The 27332-nt window shown below is 44.5% G+C and overlaps 1 protein-coding gene across 1 annotated transcript; it reads right to left on the bottom strand.

Annotated features, from left to right (window-relative positions):
- Positions 1-124: 124 nt before the first annotated feature.
- On the bottom strand, positions 125-24919 carry CFAP45 (cilia and flagella associated protein 45). The gene is made up of 12 exons (XM_045181947.2): positions 24863-24919; positions 19576-19701; positions 17282-17418; positions 15232-15376; positions 14732-14902; positions 13486-13664; positions 11604-11733; positions 7675-7821; positions 5018-5131; positions 4256-4449; positions 655-879; positions 125-314 (listed from the first exon to the last, which is right to left on the bottom strand). Exons 1-12 carry the CDS (start codon positions 24863-24865, stop codon positions 236-238), a joined length of 1650 nt encoding a protein of 549 aa, XP_045037882.2. The 5' UTR covers positions 24866-24919; the 3' UTR covers positions 125-235.
- Between the last annotated feature and the right edge of the window lie 2413 nt (positions 24920-27332).

Raw genomic sequence — 27332 nt, 5'->3', positions numbered from 1 at the left:
TGCATTCCCAGCCCCTGAGCATCACACCACCTACACCTGAATCTCCTATAACCTATTTTGATCCACATTCACTACCCTGTAGTAGCCACGTCCCCACACAAGGAAGTTGGGCTGTTCCTTAAAGAAGTAAAATAGATTTAATCTGTAACTATGAAATGTCAGCAGCAATCATGGACACCCAGAGATTGGGTGAAACTGTCCCCTGCAGGCATCCAGAGTAGCTTAGGGGCACCCCTCAGTTCACAGAGGTGGCTGGCTGGATGTTAGCTTTGCGCTCAGCTTCAATGCAGTACTTCTCAGGAAGGCCAGTGGCTCTGCAGAAAAAGCATGGGGTAGGTGTAAGGGAAGGGTAGGACCAGAGAGGAGGCAGCAGGAAGTGAGTTGACTTTGGGTGGGCTTTCAGAACCTGGGGCTCTGCACCCCCAACCCCACTCCCAGGATTTATCTCCCAAACATATTCCTGTCAAAGCTCCATCATCCTGCCAAGTAGTTCCCAGAAAGCCAGGAAAACCCAAATCCCAGGACTTTTTGCTGGAGCCCCCTTCAGAGAGCAACCTCCATGAGCACCTCTGCAATGCCCCTTCATTCCCTGAATCCCAGCTTTCCAGCCATGCCATCTCCTTGGGGAAGGGGCGAGGAGTTGGGGAAGAGCACCTCAGCTCTTCAATCTTTCTCTTCTTGATGTCATCAATGCGCTCACGCCGCTTCTGGGCCTCCTCTTGGAGGCGCCGTCCCTCCTCGAAGGTGGTGATCCTGTCCTGCACCTGCTTCTGCTGGTTCTCACGCACTTGGCGCCGGAGCTCGTTGGCATGCTGTAAGCGCCCTGTGGCCTTTTTCTCCTCCTCCAGCCTCTCGTTTTCAATCTGCTGTCTCTGAGCCCTGAAGGAGGGACACAGGTTGTGGAATTGGCTAGGCTGCTCTGCCCCTACCAAGGAAAGGCACTGGGAGAACCTCCAGGGTGGGCTCCTGCAGTTGATGTGTCTCAGAGGCCCATACTCTGACCCTTTTTTGTGGCTCAGAGATCAGCCTCCAAGGCTGCCTCTGCACATGCCCCCCCCTCCCATCCAGCCAGGACATGCAACGGTATGCCACCTGCACACTTGAAGGGCCCCATACTTGACCTAATGCTCTGCTGTCACTGTTTTGAAATTCTTAACAGTTTTTAAACAAAAGGCCCTACAATCTCATTTTTCATTGGGTCTTGCAAATTATGTAGCTGGTCCTATACCCATGGTTTCACTCACTGGAAGCTATTGTTCTTACTCTTCTCCTATAACAAAGCACAACTCCCCTCCATCTTGTTCTAAGATTATCTTTTTTTTTTCTCTCTCTCTCCCTTCTTCCTTCCCTTCCTTTCTTCTTCCCTTTCTTCCTTCTCATGAACAGTAATGACAACATTACAAAACCAACAACAGAGATACTTAGGAAGTTAAAAAGGAAGTGGTAAAATCTGTCATGCAAGTTCTCCTTAGTTGCTGGGAGAAGAAAGGAAACTCAGCCTAACATCTCTAAGTTCTCTTGTTGCTCCAACTCTCCAAATTTCTCTTAAGAGTCTTTTTTACAAGAATACTTCATGGACCAAAGAGCTTGTTTCACAGGAATAATTCATGGACCCTGACATGAGGAGGTAGAAATGGCTAATATGGACTAGATAGGCTCAGAAAAACTCAAGTGAAATATATTCATATCTCAGAGGAAATGTAGTCATAAACCATCTGGAGCTATCATTTTATTTCTTTCTCAACATAATAAAAAAAATGTAAAATCATGTTAGGCAGGGACCTCTCACCTGCTCTGCTCCCCTGGGGTCACTCACACCCAAACAAAGGTACCAAAAGCACCACTTCACTTATCATTGCCCTCTAGCTATACATGGGGTATGAGTTCAACTCCCAGCAACTCTTTTACACTATGCAAACACCTTTTAAAGTTCTACTCCCCCTACAAAGCCTTCTTAGTTTACCAGAAGAGAAGTGCTGACTTTCTTGTCCCTCTATATTTGGGCACCAAATCCCTACTGTTCAGGCACATCCACAGCAGTAGGAAGTCTCTCCTCTTTGCCTTGCCGTTATTTTTCTATATAGAGAACAGTTTCCTATTGTTTCACATTATATGAAACAGGGTGAAACTGGGGAACCTGTATGTGTCACTAGAGAATCCCTGGGTTGGCTGACAGTTGAAAATCTGAACAGGGAAGAACCTGGCCATTTCACAGGGTTAGAGCAGTGATCTGGAAGCTTCCAAAAACTATTGACGACTGGGCCTCACCACAGACCAGTTAAGTCAGAATCTGTAGAGATGAAACCAGGGCATAAGTGCTTTTTAAAAGTTCCCAGGCATTTCTAGGAACCACCGGGTAGGATAGGTCAGTTATCTCTGCTTAGTCAACAGGCTGAGAGTTAAAGGCATCTCTCTGTCCAGAAGCAGAAAGTCCATATATAGGCCATACAGGAGGCTATGCTTTTGAAGTAGGAAAATTTGGCTATGGCAGAGATGCTCCCAGAACTTGAAGACACCCATCATGGTGGTTGCATGGTCCTGAAGACGCTAGGTACTAACCTAGAACAGGTAAAACTGAATTTCACCAAAGGGCTGGTCTAGCTTTAATAACTGGCTAGTATATATGCTTCAGGCAAACAGAGCAAAGAACGAATAAGTGGGTCAGTGGCAGAAGTAGAACTTTAATTTCTTTCCATTAACATTTATTAATCTCTGCTAAAGGCAATACAGATGTCCAGTGGCATAGAGGCTAGGGAAGGCAGATATCTGAAAGGCAGACAGCAGCCAAGAAGCAGAATCTTTGGGGCCATTAAGGAAGCTGCCTTCTTTACCAGGTATCCAGAGACCATGGCACAACTCTTGAGGGTAGGGAAGGGAAAGTTACAGAGCCAAAGGGCACTGCGGCCAGTAGGGGCAGGCTGGGAGTACACAGTCCAATAAAAGACTATAAACCTGACTCTGACAAGAACAGAGATTCCTATGGATCTGCTCTGCCTCTAGCCAGGGGTCCAAGGGCCTGGTCTGACATGCAACTATTTGGCTGTACTAAAAAGAAGGACCTAGCCCAGGCTGCTATGGCTCAGTGGATTCAGTGCCAGCCTGGGAACCAAAGGGTCACTGATTCGATTACCAGTCAGGGAACATGCCTGAGTTGTGGGCCAGGTTCCCAGTAGGGGGTGCATGAGAGGCAATCACATACTGATGTTTCTCTCCTTCTCTTTCTCTTTTCCCTCTCTCTAAAAATAAATTTTAAAAAATCTTTTAAAAGATAACAAAAAATAAATAAAAAGAAGGACCTAGAGCATGTAGACCAAGGAAGCCGGACTGCCACTCAATCTCTACTTATCTCAGCACAATTTCATTAATTTTTATCCCAAATGCTCCCCGACACACACTCAAATTTTGTTTGGTTTGTTTCATTTTGAAAATTTCTAATCTTATAGAGTCTGAAGATCTTATAAAGAATGGAGTCATTCCCAGCTAGACCAGAACAGTTAGAGACTGGAGAACACCCCAGGGGCCACATTTGGGGGTGACAGACCAGAGCAGTTGTGACAGCTGACTGCTTTAAGGCAGTGATAGTAAGAGATGTGGACACTTAGCTTTCATTTATGTGATGGAATTATCATTGAGCCATGAGGAAAAAACAAAAATAAAAGGATAAAGAGCTGGCAAGGCAGGAGACATAGACATATAGGTGATGTTCATCTAAATGAGGCACTGACATCCTTCTTATAGAATAGGCAAGAACAGTATTTTGTTCTCTAATATTTCCCATAGCACCCAACCCAGAGCCTTGAATTTTTGTGCTTAGTACATATTTGTCAAATGAATGGCAAAGACCTCCTTTAAAGCCCTGTTCCAATGACCCACAACCAATAGTGTTTGAAGTTTTCTCCATCTCTCCTCAACTTCCCTGCTGCAATTTCATCCCTAACTTGCAGCAGAACATGGGGCAGGAGGTGGTTCACAAAAAGGACAAGATGTATACCTTTACTTACACCTTTAACATTTCAGGATAAATAATCCCAATAATCCCCAATTCCTTCAACACTTCCAAATGCCATTTTTCAATTCTTTAATCAGCTCAAGTATCTGAAACATTTCATCCATCCATCTAATTAGAATGAGCCCACCAACCCTGTCAAGGTGGATGTGCATCTGTCTGTGGACATGGCCAGAAAGCTTCTCTACCCAACATAGACATTCTTGCCACACTACAAGGAAAGAAAGCCAAGGTTCCCACCCCTCCTACCGAAGGATCCTCTCAAACTCATCGCGATCCCGTTGCACTTGAACAGCAAGACTGTGCTCCTTTAAAGCCACCTGCTCCAGCCGACTTTTCCGCAGTTTGGTCTCTGTTTCCATCCTCTTCTGTGCATTTTCCTTTTCCTTTCTGCGCCACTCTCTGTCTGCAACCTCCTGATTGCGCTTGGCCCGCAAGGCATCCTGGGAAAGGAGAGGGTGGGGATACCATTGAGGGTACAAAACAACCAGGTGCCTTAAGGAAGACACCCCTTCACAGACTTTGACACAAACTGCTTTGAGAAGGTCCATGAATTTCTCCAGCAGATTATTCTAGGAAAGAATAAATGAAATCCTATCATAGAACTTTCAGGTCAGAAGATATCCTGAGGGGGTCATCTTGTCCTTTCAGCTTACTCATCCCAATTCTTTTCCTATACCTCAAGCACCTCCAGGTACTCCTGAAATTGCTTCCAATTTTTAAAACTGCTAATAATGGAGCTGCTTCAGTTTCCTCTGGTGACACATTTCAATGGTTAGTTAAGGTTGAAAATTCTTTACAAAGCAAACAAAAACTTTCTCTTCAACCTTAAGCCCATAATGCACATTGGGTCCTTGCTGCACACAGGCCCACCCTTCTTCAGATGATTGGAGTCTAGATAACTAGCATCCTTTCTTGTAAATCTCTCCACCCTTGAGGCCATTTTACAGGCCATCACAGGAATAATTAAGTAAATGAGAGAGGTAGAGGGAAGCAGAGACTAAACAGTACCTGTTCTGCCTGGTAATCCTGGGCCTTTTCTTGCATGGCCCTCAGGCGGGCAATCTCCTTCTCTTTCTCCCTCCTGATTCTCTCCTGCTCAGCCTCAAACTCTGCTTCTCGAGCCTGCAAAAAAGAAATGCTCTATAGAATAGCTCTCATTGAGCCAGCCTTACAGAGAGAAATCAAGACCCTGTACCAGTCTATCTTGTATCTCCCCTACCACCTCTGGACTCCTTCTAGTAGGGTAAAATGACTAGCAATGCAAGGACATAAAACCATTAGCATTTGTAAAATGGTTTATCCTATATTATCCCAGAGCGTCCTCACATCTCATGAGACAGACATTATAAATGAAGAAACTTATGTTCATAGAGGTCAAGGGTCCTGCCTAAGATCACATAGCTAGTCAGCTATCAAATAGGATTTGAATGTAGGTTTCCTGGGCATAGCCTTCATACTCTTTCTACTACTTCACAATTTCCAAGTTACAAGGCCACTGGGCCAAGTTTTTAGAAGTAACAACTGGAGCTCCCTGCCAGGCTTGTAAAGTTTAACAGGTGGAGGTTATCTCATTAGTCCCTGGGCAAATGGCCAACATGCTTTGGGCAGTCCCACAGTGGTTGGCAGATACCTAAGGAGTGAACCATCAAAATTAGCACCCTTTGCTACTCCTCTGAAATAACAGATATATCCCTAAAAGCTTACCAAACCCAATTTCCCAACAACCATTCTGGGGCAGTCATAGAGTAATGGCTCAGGTTGGGTGGAGATGTGATCTTCCCATAAGAAACATTCCTTAGCCCTCATTCTACTTTCCTAGACTTCTGTGCAGCTCAATGAGTGGCCCACTTCTGACCTGTGCACATTCTGTGTGTCAAGCTGGTGTCTCTGTTCTTCCTTGCTCTAGATGGCAGGGCAGAGAACTCTGGAGGCTTCCACAATTAGCTCTAAAGAGGCAGCCCTGGCTGCAACAACAGAGACCACTGTGAGGTCAGCAAAGGACTTGTCATATACTTGGATACTTACAGTGGGCTGTGACCCCTTGCAATTCCTTCTGCCAATGTTCTCTCCATGTATGAAGACAAAACATATTCCTCTCCTGCCCAGAAATATATGGTGATTTCTTATTGTCCCATGCTTCTAGCTCTGTTCAAGATCCAAGACATCCCCAACAACTGTTCTCAGCTCTCTGTCACCTCACCACCTCATTTCTTATGATGGCCACCACAGATGCTCTGCTGCAGCCAGCAAACCTGCTTACCAACTCCGACATTCAGAGAAATAGCCACTGAGTTCCAAACTATGAGTCTCAGTATGTTCAGCCTAGACTGACACTGGACACACACTGAAGCATTCAGGGCATTTTGAATCAATCAGTGACTAGGTTCACAAAGGTGGCTGTAATGATTAAATAAATGAGACAACACTTGTGAAGCACTTGACACAGAGCCGGTGTACAAACTAAGCACTCAACAAACGGCAGCTGTGTGATCACTGTTATGCACAAACCATCTATGACCCACATCTTGCATTCTCACTGTTCCTTATATATTCCTGCATCTAATAAGAAAGCCAAAGCCAACAAATAAGCTTTGTTGAGCTTCATTTTCTATGGTTTGCATTTGGAATATGTTGTATATTACATATGCCTTCTCAAATTATACCTACCCTCCTCCTTTCCATCATTAAAACTTACTACTATAGAGAAGTATGATGTGCCTTCTTTCATTATGAAACCTCAAAACTAGAGGACAGGACCAACACACATAGAATTGAATAACTTTCCTGCCACCTTGAGTCCTTCCTTTTCTTTTTACATAAATTCATGTTCACTCCATCTGAACTGTGTTTAAACGCTTCTTTTACCCACCATTCCTCTAGACCAGGGTGTCAAACTCATTTTCACTGGGGGCCACATCAGCCTCGTGGTTGCCTTCAAAGGGCCAAATGTAATTTTAGGACTGTATAAATGTAACTACTCCTCACCTAGGGGCAAGGGGCTCTACATTCAGCCCTTTGAAGGCAACCACGAGGCTGATGTGGCCCCTGGTGAAAATGAGTTGGACACCCCTGTTCTAGACCCAATCATTCCATTATCCCATATTTGCCCCAGAATGAGCCTGCACATTCCTTAATTTCATCCCCTTGTAATTATTGCAAGTATCACTCTCTGTTCCATGGTTCATTTGTTTTTATAGGTTCTACAGTGAGGGGGTGGGAGAGACTCTCTTTTCTGAGTCTAGCACCCAGCACAGGATGCCCAATATAAGAATTTTCACAAGAAGTTTATGGAAAGCTGACTCATGACTACTGGGTATATCATATCCAGGTTATGAGGAATCCACAGAAAATTTTACTTTCACCAAGTCTTAATTTTCTTCCCTGCCTGCACCTGACCCTCATTCCAACTTCTAATCAAAGGTATTAACAGGATAATAACACTCTAATTTGGGTGTTTTTTCCATGCTATCCTCTGTTGAGGAACAAGTGGACTGGACAAGATGAAGAGGAAAAGAAGCCAGGATGTTGAACTAAGAACTAAAGTTTTAGAATGAAGATGGCGCTGCCTTGCCCTGGAGTTCCTTCAGTTCTCAGGCCTGTCTCTCCCTATAAAAGACATTTCATTCCTGGCCAGCAGTCCCAGGCATCAGAAACCAGGTCCCTACCATCTTCTTTTGGGTGAACTCCATCACCATCTGGTCTGCCAGCTTCTCCTGAGCCAGCAGCTCTGCTTTCTGTTTCTGGTTCTCATCGTTGATGCGCTTAATCTCAGCTTGCATCTTCAGTTTTTGCTGGTGCCTTCGTTCCATGTCCTGCCAGCAAAAGAAAGAGAGCCTCACAGTAGAAGTGGACAAGACCAAAGGATACTGGCATATAAGGATAGGGAGACACACATAGACACAGGGAGACAAATGCTTCCAAGCTATCCTTTGCTACAGATGTTCTTTCACAGGTTGTCAATGACATCTTCCAGCCAAATGGCCTCTTTACAGTTTTCATTGAACTTGACTTTGTGGCAGCCTCTGACACTGTTGATCTATGTATACTCTCAGGAAGTGTAGGATCTTAAAATTCTAATCAGTGTCTCCCACATGTCATGCTAAACCCCATCCTTATGGCTTTGTTCATGACGTGTTCCTCCTGCCTTCAATTTCCTTCTCCTATTTAAACCCAAACTTTTGGTCATCATCAATAGTATATTTTAAATAAGTATTGCCCTAATTGGGTACTTTCTATTCATTGAGCACATAAACCCATCTCTAATCCCTAAACACATCCCCAAACCCTAAAAGTTAGGCCTTGTTATCTTTTCTTGTGCAGATGAAGATACAGAGGCCCAGAGTTCAAGTGATTTGCCCAGGACTAAACAGCTAATAAACTGCAGAGCCAGGATTTTGAAACCTGATCTGTCTAAAATAAAGTTCCAATCTTCTCTGGGAATCTCACTCAACTGCCCTAAGTTTCAATTCTTTCTTCATTGCTGATTATCTATCTGCACTTAAGATGGTGCCACACCTCCTGGGATTTAATAATACACCACCTTGTAGGTCCCGTGAATTTTATGTGTGTTCATTCTGTCACAGCTGGAGAACAGGGATCATGTGTCACATTTCTTCTCTTTCCCAACAACATGTAGCCCAATTGAGAGGAACACAGAAAATACTCAATAAACTATCGCTAAATGAAGCAGGGAAGTGGGAACCAACATGAGTGGCATGTGAGAAAGAAAAAAATCTTAGGCACAGAGAAACACAATGGGTGGTACGGATCAGAGAACCAATGTGACACTGAATGGCAAGATTCCCTCTAAGGAAGAAGCCTCTGCCTTTCCCAGCCCTGGGCCTTTGGAAGTACCTGTTTGTGGAAGCACTAATGAGCCAAGCACATTCTCAAGTCTCAGTGCTGAGGGACACTGGAATTTTGTGCAGCTGCCTTCCTATACCCTCCAAATAAACTCAGACTCTTTGCTTCAAATTCTTCTACCCACTAACTCACCCTATCTTCCACACTGTTTCCAACTCCTTCCATTTCTTCAAAGGCTAAACTCCTCCCTGGTCTTCCAAAATCTCCTCAACCCAGCTTCTACCCTGCCTCATCCAAGGCAATTCTATTGTCTCTCCCCTAACATGGTTCACTGCACAGTTCAGGGGTCCTTCTCCCAGGAAGCTTTCTGAACCAGATCAGCACAGCACTGTCTGCCTCCAGCCAGGTCTATGTGGAGCCTGAGTCATGGCTACCAGTGTTCCCTCACTCTCACTGTACCTACCTCCTTGCACAATCCACTTTTCCCCTTTTGCCACTCCAACTCTCACACTCCTTTTTCCCCTTCTCCCTGTTTTCCTTTCCACCTTCTTCTCCCAGTTTTAGGCCTCTCATTGGTATCCTAGACATTATTTAATCCCATTGACCCTTAAAGCTAAAAAAGCTGCTGATCTCTAATCTATATCATCTATATCATCCAATCATGTATTTGCTTTTTTGCCTATTTATTTTTTAATTTTTTGTTTTTGTTGGTTCATTTCATTTCTGAGAAACCAAAAGACCTTCCCTGTTTCTCATCTTTGAAGCCATTTCAAAGCAACCCCAGATGAACTCCCCTCACTCTTTGCCATCTTGCTAGCAAGGTGGGGAAAGCTGCCCTCGCACCACCCTGAGATGATAAGGCAAGTTTCAGCTGGAGAAGCACAGGTTTCTACCTTAAAATTGCCTAACAATACTTCCTGGAGACTCAGCAAATGCCTATTAGAAGGACAGCAAAATGACAATGACATTTCAATGTAACAGTATTGACTCAATGACACCTGAAACTTTCTCAGTGAGCCCACTAATTCCCACTCACCACAATCTTGTTGGACTTTCCAGCCTCCATTTCTCACCCCTTTCCTTATGTATTTGTCCCAGATCTCTCCTTCCTGGCTCTTTTCCTTTCCTGAGCCAGGAACTTGACCAGGTCTCTCTGTCTTCCTGCCCTGTTGATTGCCTTCTCAAGCAGTTCACAAGGCTACATAGCCCCTCATCTTCACTAACTATTCAGGTGATTTTCCTCTCATACCACAGGTGCTTTCAGAAGTCTTCATAATTATAAGACTTCTTCAGGGACTCCCTGTCACTCACCACCATGAAATGCACCGTTAAATGACAACTCATTAATCCATGAACATGGGGAAGGAGGAGAGAAATAAAAGCATACATCTTCCACAAGTTAAATGGCACCATGACGAAATAATCACAATGTGGACATTCTTCAAGTCAACCAGCCTGGATGCTTCAAAATATCAGTGTTCTAAAAATAAATGAATGAGCCCTGGCCAGTGTGGCTCAGTTGGTTTGGTGTCATCCCACAAACTGAAAGGTCACAGGTTCAATTCCTGATCAAGGCACATGCCTAGCTTGCGGGTTCGGTCCCCAGTCAGGGCACATGCAGGAAGCAACTGTTTGATGTTTCTTACATTGATGGTTCTTTCCCTTTGTCCTTACCCCTTCCCTTCTCTCTAGAATCAATTTAAAAAAATCTTTTTTTTAATTTTAAAAATAAATGAATGAATAAAGGAAAGAAGGAAGGAAGGACAGAACTCTTCTAGATCAAAACAGATAAATGGGACTTAAGTGAGTGATCCTGGTTTGGAAAACAACTGAAATACATTTTTGAAACAACTGAGGAAATTTGAATATGAATTAAATATTAAATGATATAGAATCACTGGATTCAACTTTTTGTCAGGGGATGTCATAATGCTATTGTTGACGTGTATACTTTGTTGCTTTGTTCTTCAGAGATGCAGACTGAAGTATGTAGTAGCAAAGTGTCAAGGTATCAGTAACTTACTTTTAAACAGTTTAACAATAACAAAATATGCATATACATCTAAGAGAGATAAGCAACTAAGGCATATTAGCAATCATTAAATCAGTAAAGTATTGATGGGCGTGGTACAATTTTTTCAACTTGTCTGTGTGTATAAAATTTTTAAAAGTAAAAAATTGAGAGAAAAAATAATAGATGCTCCAAATGCTTACCATGTCCATGCTGTGCTTTTTTATATTGCAATAGATGATACAAGGCAAATGGAAGAGAATATTTTTAAGCCTACTTGGTTTGGGCAGGTATGCCATCATTTCTTATGCAAAGAGTATGAATACTTTTGCACCTCAACACAATTAATGACACTGGGATGTTATGTACTTTGAATGAGGTAACAGCAGGAGCCTGAAACTCTGACGCTGCTACTGTTCATCTACAAAGTATATAATATCCCTAGATAATTGATGGGAGACCAAAAAATATCCTTGTTTATTTGTGTAAGGCAAGCAGCCGTATATTTATTTTATGTGTTCATTCACGTGGACATGTTGGTTTTGGACCTAGGTCCCAGGGAGGAAAGGACAGTCTCTATCCAAATTACTGCTCATCCTTAGCATGGCACCAAAGCCAAATAAATGTTCAATATGGCAATAAAAAAAAGTTAATGGTGATGATATTTTGAAATCAGCATGTGCCTGACAAAACATTAGTCCACGCCCTGGAACCTCCAAATCTTGGAGGGCTTTGTTGCTGGTGCTGGTGGAACTTGGCATATCTGTCCAGCCCTGTTACCCTGAGATCCTCTTCTTGGAGTTGCTCCATGTATTCCAGCATCTGCTCCTTCTCCTGTTCCCGCTGCTCCGCAAGCAGTGATCTCTCCTCCTGGTTCTTTTCCATCTGCTGCACAATGTGCCGTCTCCCTCTGGAGGAAACAGGGCCATACTGTCTTAGAAATCAAGGGTCTGTGTCTCTATGTTCCAACTTTCACCCAAATGACTCCCAGGATGGGAGGTATGGCAGGAACAATTTGAAAAGTACCTTCCCCATTGCTATGTCTCCTGAGCCCAGACCAAAGTCCTTCCCCAGGTCTCAAGGGGATCTCTTCTGAGTTCCTAGTGCTGGGGCTCATATTTCTTAATATTCCCTTTTTTTGTTTGCTCCTAATAGTGCAGCCCACATCATAATGCACCTTCTCTCTTTCAGCATGTAAAGAGCTTCTGAAATCCTACCACTCCCAAGCCTGTCCAGAGTAATCACAAGGAGCTGGCTTCTCATGATTACAGAGCTTCACAGAGTTCACAGATTCTTCACAGAGCTTCAAGAGTTCAAAAGCCCATTGCTTCTCCTTCCTCCAGTGCCTCTGCTATCACCCCATGCATAGTTTGTCAACTGTCTTTCTAATATCCTATCCCACATTTTAAGACTGTCAGATACTAGTGGACAGGCTGAGTCTGAAGAACCAAACTCTACAATCAGTGTTGCTGCGGCTCCCTATGTGTTATTGAGATGTCAATAAATGTGGAAGCACCCAGACCCCATCATATATGAGTGACGCCTGGGAGAATGAGAGAACACACAGATTAGAATGAGAATCTAGAAGAAAGAGTAAAAAAGTCGTTCAGATAGAACACTTGAATGTCTTCATGACTCCAGATTAAATAAACAGGAGTAATGAGTAAGAGTTACATAGAAGCAGGCTTGAACTCAGTACAAGGACCAGCTCATATCATTAGAGCTGCCTAATGAGGCAGAGGTATTTCCTTGACTGGAGCTATTTATGCAAAAGATGAAGAGCCACTTAGCCATTAAATAAACTTTTATTGGAAGCCTATGATAGTGTGCCAGGTACCTACTAGAAGTCCAGAGATAAACAGTGCAAGAGAACAGAATACAAATGGAGAAAGAGAACTACCATTCAGTATCATACAAGTACTATTTATAGAGGTGATTTTTGTATTTTATGATTGATATACTAAATCTAGGACACTGTGATTCTATAGTTTACCTACTCTGGGTCTTATCTTTTCCTGTAAAATGAAGAGAACTAAATTCATTCATTCTAACATGTATTAAGTACCTACAATAAGCCAAATACTCTGCTAGGCCAAGGAGCTACAGAAATGAATGAGATAGGGACCCTGTGCTCCATGACCATGTAGTCTAGTAAGGGTCAGAGAGCCACATTTCAAAAAGTGGTATGCTGGGTATAAACACAGTGTGATGGGGCACAGAGGACAGAGCCACTGAGCCTGCCTGAAGAAGTAAGGGAGGTTTCTCAGGGGACGTGACAGTATATGACATACTAAGGGAAGAGACAGTGTTTTCCAGGAGAAATCAAAGAAAAGGATATTCAAAGCAGTGAGAACAACAAGACATGGCAAGATCACGAACTTGTCACAAGATCTGGCATGTTGCAGGATGGAAGAAAATGTAGAGTAGATGGTAGGAAATGATGACAAATAAGACTGAGTCAGGGCCAGATTGTGAAGCACCTGTTAAGATCTTGGAAATAAGTTTTAAGAAGTTCTGTGGTTCCATGAATCACTTCATAAAGGTTTTGAGATAATAATAGATGATAATAATGGCTATTTCTCATCTCTTACCTCTGCGAAAGCCTACATGGACCTAAAGATACATGGAAATGACAGAAAGAGAGACATTAAACCCTCTTTACCGGATTCTTTCCTCTCTCCTCTTTCTGTCTAGTTCCTCCTGCCTTTGAATGGATTTCTGCCGTTCCACCTCCATCATCTGATCCAACCGCTTTTCCTCTGCATCCAGTTCTTTTTGGATCAGCTGCTTCTCCAGGATTTGGGCATCCCGGATGGCATGACACTTGGCATTAAGGATGATCTGGGGAGTAAAAATGAAATTGTGGCACTAGGTCTGGGGCTAAGTCATGGAGGAATGTACCATGAGGGTGTGGAAGTTGGAGGGGAGAGAAATGGGAACAGAATACTATAAAGTGTGCTGAAAATGCACATGGCTGCTGACAAGCCCAGAAAAGCAAGAACATTCTTATATTTGACATTCCCATTAATACTACTCAAACAACTCTTACTGGGCCCCTGCTAAGTGCTTCTTTCAGGGAAATGGGTCTTAGTGTTGAGGGCCATGTATCACACTTTGGCACCCCTCCTCCATAAACTCCTATAGACAGGAAAATCTCCATGAAACTTTAGAGGTTCATGGTCTCCCTTAGGGATCCATAAACCCCATTTGAAATACCTGTTCTATCCTCAGGGAGACTAAAACACTCTTGCAGAGGCCAAGCCACCAAATTTTTAAGCTGGAAGAGCCCACTGTGATATGGAAGGGGATGAAAACCTAGGACCATCAATAAGAACCATAAAGTAAAAGCTTTCAAAAATAAAAGGAGGTATTAAGTAAAGAAGATTAACCTGACAGACAGAAATCATAGATAAAGAGGTTGGGGAGTCAATACTTTCCATTTGGTTGGGAAGTAAACCACATGCCAATGAAGAATTCAAATGAGTCTCTGGTCTTCATATTGTCAACTAAGACACTTCAAAAAGAACCCAAATGCCTGGACCACCCTCTGGGGCCAGAATTGAACTAGCAGGATAAAAATAAAAGTAAAATCCTCCCATTTATTTATCAATCCACAGTTTGCAAAGCCTGTCCCATATATGAGTTCATTAATTCTGCCAAGTAATTTTACCACCCTCACTCTACAAATGAAGAAAGTGAGGCTCAGGGAGGTCAAGTGACTTGCTGAAGGTCACACAACTAACACAAGGCAAAGCCAGTGCTCCCTCTAATTACAACTACATGGCAGATGCAGCTCTGTCACACCTCCCCTTCACCCCAGCAAACCCCTTACCTTGTCCCCTCCTTGCCCCATCTCCAGCTGGAGCCAATGTGTGAATAAGAAGGAAAAAAAAGTGCAGAGCCCCAACCTTGCTCATGTCCTTGAGCTCCTCCTCCTGCTCCATCCGTAGCTTGTTGGCTCTCTGCAGCAGGTTCTGGGCCCTTTCCTTGGCCACCTCCTCTAGGTCACTGAGCTTCTTGTTGTTCCTCCAAACCATTTCCTTCTGTTTCATGACCTTCTTACGTGTGGTCACTGCATCCTACAGAAGACCAGTCTGCCTCAGTGTGGTATTGTCCCCTGCGCTGTGTCCTGGGCACTAGCCTACCACAGGTGACCCAATGTGATTGTTGCTTCACCCCATCATGCCATCAGAGTCCAGATGTTTCTCGTCCTGGCTTTATCCTCACCCCTCCTCTTCCCCCCTAGTTGCTCCCACAACTGGTCTTCATTCTATAGCATGTCTCCATCCATGCCTTGTTCCAGGGTCCCCTACCTACAGTCACCAGTCTCATGGGAAGCTGGCCTCTCCCCAGCACATCTCTCTTCTACCTCCCACCTGTAGAGACCAGGGCTCAAGGGGTTAGCTACCAAGATGGCTTCCTTCTCCTTCCTGAAGGCTTGCTCCCTGGCCTCGAGTTCTTCTCTGGTTAGCACATGCGATGCCCATTTAATCCGCGCAAACTCCTCAGGGCTCATGATAAGGGATTCCCCAGAGGGATCCTTTGTGGGAATGCTGACACAAGGAATGAACAAAGTTAAGGAGTAGAAGCAAAGGAAAGTTCTCCACATTATGCTTCAGGCTTCTCTGCTCTCTTCCTCCCCTCATCACTGCCAACCCTCTGCACAAACATGGCTAGTGGGAGGAGAGACTGCCAACTGCACCATGGGTCCACTAGGGAGAAGATGTCCCAGGAGAAGGTGAAGTAGCATCATGGGCTATAAAGGGACATTTTAAGAACTTTTTCTAAAAGGTCCAGCTTGTATGTCACCATTTCTTGTAGCCATCCATGGCCCTCCCCGCAATGTACACATATACAGATTCCCCCACCAGGAGACCAAACAGACCACCTCCTGCTCTGAGCCCACCATGGTCTGCTCTCACTGGCTGTGTTATAGCCAGCTGGGCAGAGCCTGTTTCCTTGCTAGATTACTCCTTCAGGACATGGTCTCTGTCTTAACTACAGCCTAGTCTCTGGCCCAGTGTTGAGAACAGAGTAAGAACTCAAAACAAAGCTGCTGAACTAAACTTTAAAGATAGATTATTCCTCAGGGATGACATAAAAAGGGCAAAGGGATGCCAGACAGGTTGAAATGAATGCTAGTGAGAATCCTAAACACCGTCCATTCAGTCCAGAGAGAAGCTTTGAACCCTAAATATTAATTAAAATGTCTGATCAACAACAGTTGGAGACATGTCTATAGACCTCTCCTTTCTAGCCACCCAACCATTCAACAAACCAATAGGTAATTATAATGATTACAAATAAATGGCATACATTAAAGAAGGAGGTGGGGGATGCAGGGGGTAGGAATAAAGCTGCTTCTGGGTGAGGCCATTTAACAGGCAGATGGCAATGAGACACAGACGTCTAAGGCAGGAAGTGAAACCTCATTTAATTACACTAGTGTTTGGGGGAGGTCCAGGAGGTGGGGCAAGTATGGCCAACTAGTATGGCCAAGATATACTAGTTGACTAAAAGGCATGGCCCAAAACAGCCTGGAATCTGGAATGATCAGGATTAATCTGAATATAAAAAAGCATTTCATGGGCTTTCAGCAGCCCTGACAAGGAACCAGCTACATCATTTCTGGTGTATTTTCAGGACTAGAACCCTCCAAGAAGGAACCATTTCTCAGGCCCCAGGGATAGCACAGGGCTGCTGACCGAGTCTGGCTGTTTGATGCCAGGACTAACTAGAAAGTGCTCCTGGATCTGTGTCCTAGCTGTACCTCCTCAGCTCACGACACAGGCAGCATTTTCTAGAAATTCAAGCTTTTAGTGGGTGGAGCCAGAGTAAGAAGAATGGTTTCAGAGAATGAAGCACTAGCACAAGGGTTAAACCACTGAGCAACAATATTGGCTCATTTCACATTGCTAAGTGAGACCTACACCTCATAGGAGGAGCCAAGCAAGGGGGTGGCTCTGGTGGGGAGCTGTGCTGACCTAATCCCAAAAGAAACCAACAGCCTGTGGGAATTTCCTTTTTTGGCCTCAGAGTCTGGGAAGAAGTCAAGGGCCTAATTAGGCATCTGGTCAGTTTCCTTTTGCTTCAGATTCTTGATGCAGCCAAAAGGAAATGATTCATCTGGACCATTCCCTTTACCAAGTGTACTCATGGGGCTCAGGAAGGATGCATTAAGCACCTCCCCTGTACGAGTCCACTTAGCAGGCAGAAGGACAGACAGAGAAAGATGGGAATCAAGGATAGTGGAAGTAACAGATACAAGGAAGGAAAAAAGAAAGAGGCCAAGATGAAGAAGGAGAAGCATGAAACAGATAGGGGAAATGAAGACAAAAGAAGTGGAGACTTGATTAACAATGAAACCAGGTGGATTTCCCCATTTCCCTGTAATCCTCCAGTCCTCAGCAGAAGTGCAGGCTGGGACAAGAACGCAAGGCATTGCCTTTGATACTCACATGAGTTCCCGGACCATATCTCGGGTGATGAGCCGGATGGTCTCCGGCTTGTGGTCCAAGCCCAAAGCGGTGAAAGTTTTTCGAATGGCCTGTTTATCTTGGAGCAGCACAATGGGGCTGTCAGTCTGGGCTGGGGTCTATGAGTTCAGCAAGGACAGTTTAGAAGCTGGTCACCTCACTTCCTCTAGTCAGTCCTAATTTCAAGTGCAGCATTCCACTCTCCTGGGGCTTTCACCTATCCAGTGGCAGGGGAGGCTGACTGGGGCCCAGACTGCAGGACCACCAAGAGTAGCCAGGGCACTGAGAAAGCAGTGTGGTGTTCTGCACTTGAACATGGCCAGATGTGTTGTGTACTGACTGGCTCTTCTGAGAACAAAGCCTCTCTATAACTTGCAGATACTCCTGGATGGATAGGAATGGGGGGGGGGGGGGGCAGGTGGGTGTTGCTAGTATGTATACATACCTTACCTAAAAACATCAGGAATAAAAATTATAGGCTTCTCACCTCAGTGGATTGAGCACGGCCTGTGAACTAAAGAGTTGCTGGTTCAATTCCCAGTCAGAGCACATGCCTGGGTTGTGAGCCAGGCCCCCAGTAGGGGGTGTGCAAGAGGCAACCACACATTGATGTTTCTCTCCCTCCCTTTCTCCTTCCCTTTCCCCACTCTCTAAAAATAAATAAATAAAATCTTTTGAAGAAATTGTAGGCCTCTAAATTCTCCTCCTCTTTCCATGACTTATAAAAGGAAGGATAATTCTCTGTCTTGGACCACACTGTAGGCTTAAAGCAATACAATCTGTTACAGACTCATCCAATCTATGATATTCATTTTTGAATGATTAATTTACTTTGATTCCCAAAGAAGTCTAAATGGGGGTGTGAGAACTGGCTAAATGGCCTGGTGGAGATGTACCCTTAAATCTAATATGGTGAGAAAGTCAAAGAATTAGAATTCAGCAAGAATACAAATTAGATATGATTCGTTCTTCAAAATTTTCTGACCATGAAGGAGTTAATAAGAAAAGGAAATCACTTATTTCAGAGAACTTTTAAACACCACAGAGAATTTCATTTATCATTAATGTAGTAAGTGTGGTCCTGAGTAGAGGCAGTGGGGTTGCCTCAATGGAAGTCCTTCCTTGCTGAGAATCTCATTTGCACAGAGGTCCCAGACTGCTGCTGCCACCTGGTGCCCATCTCTGTTTCCAAATGGGCACAAGTCAGTCATGCCACAAGCCCCTTCTGCCCCCTACTGCTGGTTGAGAGACTTCCTGGACTCTCACTCAGTAATAAGTCCAAAAAAACAGGACCAGGAACAGGCAGGCATCTTTCTGACTGCCCCTTTTGCTAGTCAGCAGGACAAAGGAAACTCGGCCATTTCCAAATCTATTTTGCTTTGACTAGAAGAGTCACCCTGGGCCCAAAACAAAAAAATGTAAGTGAAACTGCATTCCTCTGACTATTCTTTCCATAGTCAATAGGAAAACTGCTGCAGAGTGGGGGTTATCTAAATGCAGAAGGATGCCATCTTGAACCATCTGAAAAGTCCCTTCACAGTGAAGATGGTGAGTAGCAAAGGCAGATGTCGCTTCTCTCTCCAACCCTCCCGCTGCCAGAGGTATTCATACCAGTATTCAGGCCACCACTGGCATCTTCGCTCTCTTTTCACTTTTAATCTCTCACTGCCTTTCTCTCCATGTCTCATTCTCTTTCTAGACTTGCCTCTCTTCTTTCTCACCTACTGAACTCCCTGTGTACCAACATTATTCCAATTAACATTCCAGCCCTCCTTCTTAGACTAAAAGAGTTGTCAACCTCTTAGTGCAACATTTGCAAATAAAGACCTGCTCATTTCCCAAAGCTAAGAAATTGTTTTAGTTGAGCACCTGGGAAATGACTGTGATTTGCCCTGGTGCTGTTTTTGGATAGAGGGGAAAATATTGTTCTGTGTCTGCAAGCTTGATCCAGTGTGGCCCTAAAATGTTTTTCTCATGGAGTGTTCACTAAGCAACTATCCAACTCTCTGCATGTGAGCCTCCCTTTCAATATTACAACAGATTTTCAATGTTGTGCAGACATGAGGATTTAATGGGTGGAGGGCACCAGGTGTCCTACTTATGTTGGCCCTATCAGATGTCAGAGATCCACTACTGGCTCTCAGAACGCCCTTCTGCCTTCATCTGAGAGTTACCAGGAAAGGTCACATGCCCAGTGCTAGCTTTGTCCTGAGCAACACTAGTACAGGTTACTGACTCCACATGGCAGCTACCTGGAGAAACTGCATGAGAGTTACCTTGATACCTCCAAAGAGGCTCTCATCTACCTCGGAGCTTAAGGCTTTGGTCCGATAGCGAGTCCTATTCCTTGACCTGTTGGAAGTAGCAGAGGAGGAGCTCAGGACACCAGTTGTGTTCAACGGCTGCAGGGAGAAGCAAAAAGTTTGAGCCATTAGTACTGAGTACCATCTGGACCCTTGGCAAGGTAAACACTTCACCAGCCCATGTCAGGGTAGGTAGGGGTGCATGTGAAAAAGCCACTGTGGAAAAGCACCTGGGTAAACACTGGAACATAGAAGACACCCACAAAGAAGTAGAAGGGTCTCTGAGTAGGGGCCAAGCACACTAGCTCAGTGAGAAGGAGCATCTCTGTATTCCCAGAGCTGAAGAAGGCCAAGTCATCATGCCATATGGAAGAAAGAAGGTAGGAAATGAGGATGGCAGGAGGATGACCTCATTGTTGTCCCAGTCCCAATTTCCCACAAGGACACTCTCTTGCGAGTCCACTTCAGCTTGTCTCCCCAGAAATGTATAGTGTCCTCTTCACCTCCAATATTCTCAGTGTGAAGTCTAAGCCCCCTTCACAAATGACACTACTATTTGAACTCCTTCACATCTCCACAATCACAAGATTACAGTGGGTACCAGAGGACATTAAGAATAGAAAGCACCTCATTCGCTGCTTGGCACACAGTTGGTGCCTAATAAACTTCAGCAGATAAACGATGACTGATGGCCAGCTATAATCAGATGAACCAGTGCATGACACTATGTGGCTTTCATTCCCAGGACCCCTTTAATGTGCACTAAGTTTTAACCACCCAGTGTCTTTCTATGTTTGGAAAGTTCCCATCAACAAGCTGTGGAAGACAAGGCTCATCTCTGACTATCAAAGCTGAAGACACCAGATATTTGCCCTCCGGGCCTCAGCGAAGCCCATCAGATCACCCAAGCCTGAGAAGGATTAAAGGGGATAAGTGATACAAAAAGGGGGACAAGGAAACTCTTTCTGGCAAAGGCAGCAGTTGCAGCCATATCCAGTGTCCGGGGCAATGCTGACCAGGACACTGGCAGCAGCACCCCACAGCCAAAGCTGCCAGCATTGGGGATACAACAAAGCATTAAGGGTCCATCCCAGACCAGTGCTGGGTTATGATTTCAGCCTCTATTCTGCCTGCAACTTCTCCATTTGTTTCCATTTTCCAAGCTTAGTTTCCCAGCCTTGGTGTAAAGTCCAAAATCCTTATATTAGAGCTCTGGCTCTGCTGCTTATAACCAGAAACACTGACTAACACAACATCATTCCCAGAGTTCATCCAGCTTCAGCTCAGTCCCCAGAGGAGAAGTCTATCTCTAGAAGATGGCTTCTGTGAGCACTGAGGGACAACTCCAGGCTTAATCCAAAGCTGATTCAAACCTCATTTTGCAGGAGCCCACATCTCCCACAGTTCTCTAAGCTGGGATGTCTCCAGGAACAGAATGGACAGGAAATGGACTATGCATTCCAGGTCACCAAACAATGGACCACGTGTTTTGAAAACTCTCTCTCATCTGCCATGACCAACCAGACACCCCAGCACCTGTTCCACCTGTATCAGGTTTTCACTCTATTTGGTCAATTATTCTCCAACTGGCTTTGTTCCATACAAGGAGCACTGCTGTGTGCCCTGTCCCTCACTGTCCAGCAAAGCCAGAAACAGGCTTAGTACACCTCCCTTGGAAGACTCAGTAAGCCCCAATAGAGCAGTGCAAAAAAGCTCAGATTTATTAAAAAGCAAATATAGCAGCCCCATGAAGGCCTAATAACTGACTCATGGTGAGTGGAGAGCAACTGCTCCCCCTTTCCACCAAAGACAAAATAAGAGGAAATGAATAGAAACAGCAATAGGTGGGATTGAGGCTAAGCAATGGGAATAACTGGAAGAGGTGGAAGGCACTGGATCATGAGGGACAGCATGAGTTCTGTACATAATTAAGGAAAAAGCTGTGGTTGATCCTGACACATAGGCACTCACTAGGCATTTGATGGAGAATTAATGAATGAAACCAAGCAAGATGACCTCTCAAGGGCTGCAGGCAAGATTGAGATGGAAGCCTTTCTGGAATACAACCGCCTGACTGCAGGTCACTCTACCACTCCACATTTTCCATATCACATATGGCCTGCACTATATAAAATAATATATGTGAAAAAGCTAGAAGACAGATGGAAAGTATTGTTATTGTTTTGTGTTTGTTTTCCCATTTCTTTTCAAGGAGTCTTGCAGGTTTTCCTTTGTGCTCAGGTGTTTACCAGACTGCAGGTTCCCCAGGGCTGACTCTCCATCACCTCTTTCCTACACCCTTGGTACCCAGGTCAAGAGGGAGTCACACACACACACACACACACACACACACACACGCAGACACTTGACTGCCTGAGCCTAGAAGTCAAAACAGAGGAAAGAAAACAGATGACCACAGAAAAGTAGCCACTGGGCAGAGCAGAGGGAAGCACTGAACTCCAGGGTTGGGTGGCTAAGAAAACCTCACTGGGGAAATGCTGACTTTGAAGCCACAAGCCACACATTAGGGTTAGAACAACCAGTTTTGCTAAGAGTAACAAGAAGGATTAGAGAGGTCACTGTGTAAAAATGCTAGAAAAAAAAAAAAAGAAGAACCAAGCAGAAATGGAAAGTTAGATCCCTCTGGGCCAGAGGCAGTAGCCAAAAGGTCCTTTCAGGTGGTGAAGAGTTGGTTTCATTTTTTTCGTGAACAAATAGTCATCCACAAGAAACTGAGCAGTGCCTAGAAAAAAAGCCTGCCTAGTCTTTGGTGAAAGGCAGCTCTTGAAGAAAAAGAAGAGAGACTGGTAGCAATAGCTAGGGAGATAAGAGCAATTGGAAAAGATGAGGACTGGGGACAGATAAGGATGCCAGACCTGCTTTAATATTTTCTCTTGGTGACTTAGCTGACTTCCTTTCTCTTCAAAAAATTATCCCACCCCAGCAGCACAAAAATTTGGCCACTGTTTGGAACTCTGGGAGAGACTCTGATGCAGTAAGATAAGCTAAGCTGGTCAATCTCAAGATGATTTTGACTTAGTAATTAATGTAGGGTGATCTACATAACATATTGTTTTAAAGAAGTCAGATTATAAAAAACACGTAGTTCTATAAAAAATATTTGTATAAGGGTATGCACCCAGAATGTGTTAGTGAAAGAATGTTCCAAAAAATGTTTAATTTCAAGTGAGCATTATCATAAGATGTTTCTTGGACTGGGGTAATTTTCTACAATGAGTAGGTAACTCTTTTCATGATCAGGGGAAAAAGGCTATTTTTATTTGAAAACAAAACTTAACAATGGGCCTGATGTCCCAACTCTGAACACAGCTGAGTCTAACCCTTTAAAAACTGCACAAGTTATGTCACAGGATGTTCCACTCAATTCCAGCAAGACAGAGCTGGGATGGGGTTGGAACAGGTCAGTGTGAAGTTTTCCTGACAGAACTGTAACACCTGTCAACTGAACATAGACAAAGGCATGTTCTTTCCTGGATGTCCTCTCCACAGTGGATCTAGTTCCTCTTTTGCACACAGGTTCACTGCAGGCTAGTAAATTCAGGCTTCAAGCTCTTGGCCTGTTTCTACTTTCTTTTTCTGTACGCTTTGGTTACTGAGAAGGTGGAGATGCCCATGCAGCAGACACCTTGCCTATTTACTAAGCGATCTACTCAGTTTAACTCTTTCCTCAAATGGAACTATGTTGGCCATCTGTGGGATGCCATCTGAAGATGACATCCTAGTCAGTACTGAGATCTATCCCTCCTTCTACAGGATGTTGTTATTCCTTGTTTTTGTAAAGGTCCTGGAGGTCTGCCTAATTGTGAGCCTCTCCCCACCACCACCTCTCCCCACTCTCCCAAACACTCTTGAAACTAGTGAGTAGCACCATACCCACACATACACATGTCACTAAGGTCACTAAGTTGACCTGCTGCTTCTAAAAGGTGCCCTTATGCCCAGTCATGTTCAAGGGATTTCAGAAGCATTCAATCAGCAGGTCAAACCTCTGCCCTGAGTGGCCCTTGGGTGGGAAATCCCTAATCTGCGTGCACAGAAACCCACAGGTATAGCCCAGGTGCAATTCACTAATTGACTAATTTGGGCTTGGAAATACGAATGTTTTTAAACAGGAGAAAAAAGGAACTAACATTTACCATATGCCCTTAGATGCTGAGCATGATGTTAGGCCCTCACAGACAGGCACCACTGTGCCTGTAAGGCAGTGAGGAAAGCTGAGAACAATAGGCACAAGTGCCTGCGTGACAGGGATGCCACTGCAACACTGCAGGGAGTCCTCAAAAGAGAGGAACTGCTCTTTGCTGGAGACCTGTTTATTTTATAATTAACATATTTCTTCTGAAATCTCTACTTAGGGACCTTGCATTTGAACCACTGAGTGCCAGAACAGTGTCACCTCTGGTCATGAAGTATGTCCACCAGTACACCCAAGGAAACACTTTTCCCATCTGGTGTGCCCCTGAAATTTGAAGGTTATTTCCAGTATCCCAAAGCTACAACACCTACCGTCTTATCCCTCAGGGACCAACACACTCTTCACTGGAGCCCAGACATCCCCTGCATAGCTCCTCCCAGACCTGCTGCCCTTCTCAACCCTCATGACCTGGGTAGTCCTTGCCACTTCAGGGAACCCCAGGCTGGCCAGACCTGTCTCAATGGCTCTTCAGGGCTTTTCAGGCCTGGTACCCTCCTCATTCATTCATTTATTTGCAAATGTTTGTTGAGTATGTACTGGGTGACCCAAGCCCCAATAACAGAAAAGAAAACTGAGAATATTAGGTGACTTATGTGTTGTCACTCTGCTAGTTTGTGGCAGAACAGATAGATGATTATAGATTATAGATGTAGATATAGATACATCGATGTATAGAGATATATCGAGATATAGATATATATCTCCTGTTATCTGGCCTCCTCACCGGTGTTTACCCCTATCACAGCTCACAGTCCCCAGTCCATGGGAGGGGAAGAAGATTGAAACATCCTTTTCTCTCCACTTCCCAGACTCAGCACCACTACACAATGTCAATCCCTTTGGACCCCGCCTTTGGAGGAGGAAGTTTCTCCGGACTTTCCCTGTTTCTTCTAGAGGTATCCACCCTGCTCCGGGGCCTTCTTGGTACCCAGGCCGTGACCCAACTTGTCTTCCCCAGTTCTCCACTTTTTCAGCTCAGAAATCCAACCCAATTCAGTACACAGTTGGCTACAAGAGGTTCTCCTGCACCGAAGGGAACCTCACCATGTCAGCCGCACAGCCGCCAGCACCAACACCGCGGAGGAGGTGCTGGGTGTTGACGTGTTGCCATAGCTACCAAGAGCCCAGCTTCCGGCCTAGGCCCCGCCTCTACCCCTGGCTCCGTTGGGCAGAGGCGGTCCCAAAACCTTCCTCCAACCAGACAGCACCTCCCTGGAGCAGGAGCCTGGGCTCGGAAAGATTGGCCCTTCCTGGCCAGCGTCCCTCACCTGGCTTTGGGTAAGAATCCGAACCCTCAAGGGAAAAACGTGGGCCCTGGAGGTCTAACTGCCGGCCGTCCCTCCAAGAGCCAGGCCCAGGGTCACGGTTTTCCCCCAGATGCCCCAATGAGGTGCCAACCCAAACTCTGAGGAGAGTTTAGTCTGCAAGAAGCAAGCAGGATCAGAACAAACACGTTTCTCAACAGGAGAATCTGGGCAGACCAGAGAAAGAACTTCCAGCCATGAGGATGTTTATTGTAGTTTCAGGAGCAGTTCCTTAAAATGTGGGCCTCAGATTTCCAGCTCAGAATCACCTGGAAGAACTTATTAATAGACGCTTTGAATCGAAATCTCTGGAACAGGCTCTAGGGAGTCTGCCTTTTAACACTTCCCAGTTTGTATATACTATTCTGGAGGGGTCTTTAGGAGTTTTATGATTTTCCCAATTTGGATTAGCCACTATGTCCCCCAATCTGCAGACACAAAATTAAACAGGCTGCAGGCTGCCACCCTCACCAAAGCATTCCTACATAACTAAGGACATTTTTCCCTCCAGTATTTATTGGCTGAAATCTTAAGCTAAAAAGAAGTGGTAACTCTGAGATTCTATGAGCTGCTTTCTCACTCCCAAACCTCTCTCCAATTCTGAAGTTTATAGCTGATCTTTCTGAAGTTTACTTCAACTTGACTTTTCTAAGCCAGTCACTGCATCCTGTGTCATTGGCTGCAGAGCTAGGGGCATTGAGGGCCATTCACAATCTCCAGGGAATGGAGAAAGGGAGGTGAGGCCCCCTCCAGCTGCTTTTAAAAGGACTTACTGCAACAGACTTTACATTCCTTCCCTAGATTTCTCAGCCTTATTTCCTTTGGAATCCTCAAAAGGACAAGATGGGGGGGAAGAATGTGGAGCAAGAAGTGTTGGAGGTGAAATCAGAGGGAGGGGGAGGCAAAAGCAGGCCCTTCAGGGGCAGGCCAGAATAAGGGGAGCACAACCCCTCAGGGCTTGGGAGTAAGGGAAGGGCTTTTCTGTTCCTTGCACCCTTCCTTTCTGAGCCTTAGCATCATAACCTCCTCTTCTCTGCAGCCAAGAGAGGCAAGAAGAGGAAGTAATCAGCCCACTGTAGACTGGATGCTTCTAAGTTTCCCACCCAAGTCTTCACAGCCACATCTCTATACAGTGGTTATTATCCCAACTGCCAAAGAGGGAACTATGGCCAAGAGAGAGAACTGTCCAAACTAAAGAGCTGGTTTCTTTTCTCAACCCAGGCTGCCTCTCTGAAGGGCAAGTGTTAAGTTGAAGCAGGAAGAAAGGGATGATAAACTGCAGTATAAGGAAATCACCTACCAGGATTTTGTTTGAATTTATTTCAAAGTCATTAATGCTTAAGCTTCAGGCCTCTTATTTACATGGACCCCTCGCAAAGCTGTATCAGGGCTCTTAGCAATGTGTCTACTTGGCAATGTATTTTTGTTAACTTGAAAAAGTAAGTTGGGGGATACATTTATTTTGAATTTAGTAAAACATGTTTAGGAGGTTCTCCATCACTTACATGTATGGTTACATTACTGCCCTCTCTCCTGGTGTAGGAATGGCTGCTTGGAACACTCCTTCCACTGCTCCACTTCACCTGATGTCAGGACGGACAAGTGCTGGCCATATTCTCCATGTGAACATGTGCTACACTGCCCAACACCAAAAGTATTTGAGAAGTGAAGGAAAAATAAGGTTTGAAAAAAAAGCAAAGCCAGAAGCCAGTCTGTGAAAAATTTCTAACCCTCCGTTGTGTCAAATTGTAAATGGGGATTCTGTTGTAATTAACGCCCGGTCAAAACTAAAGTTCTCTCTGGTCAGGAAGAGAACCAGTAATGCGGCATATATAATTATAAACATATTATACACTTATCAGAGAAACAGCTGCTTCCAGAGGAACCACACATGTTGACAGTTCTGTTTGTCCAACAGCCATATTTTTTTTTGCATTCCTCTCATAGAGTATTTTAAACACATGTGTCTACTTGAATTTTTCTGTGTATAATGAGATGATCTTTCCATTTAAAAACTATCCCAGCCTTGTGTATTAGTTTTCTACTGCTGCTGCAACAAATCACCACAAATTTAGTAGCTTAAAATAACACCAATTTATTATCTTACAGTTCTGGAGTTTGCCACAGGTCTCACTGGGGTAAAATTGATGTGTCAGCATGTTTGCATTTCTTCCCGAGGCTCTAGAGTCAATCATTTTTGCATTTCTAAA

The sequence above is a fragment of the Desmodus rotundus genome, chromosome 12 (assembly GCF_022682495.2).
Source record: "Desmodus rotundus isolate HL8 chromosome 12, HLdesRot8A.1, whole genome shotgun sequence".
NCBI lineage: Eukaryota > Metazoa > Chordata > Mammalia > Chiroptera > Phyllostomidae > Desmodus > Desmodus rotundus.
Note: the sequence above shows the minus strand (reverse complement) of the source record. Positions and strands in the feature narration are given on the sequence as shown.

Excerpts from the sequence above, each read along its gene's own strand:
- CFAP45 (XM_045181947.2), bottom strand. Across the intron at positions 7,822-11,603 it reads TCCAAGAAGAGGATCTCAGG|GACATGGAACGAAGGCACCA; the intron begins GTAACAGGGCTG and ends TTTTGCTGGCAG. Across the intron at positions 4,450-5,017 it reads AGGATTACCAGGCAGAACAG|GATGCCTTGCGGGCCAAGCG; the intron begins GTACTGTTTAGT and ends CTCCTTTCCCAG.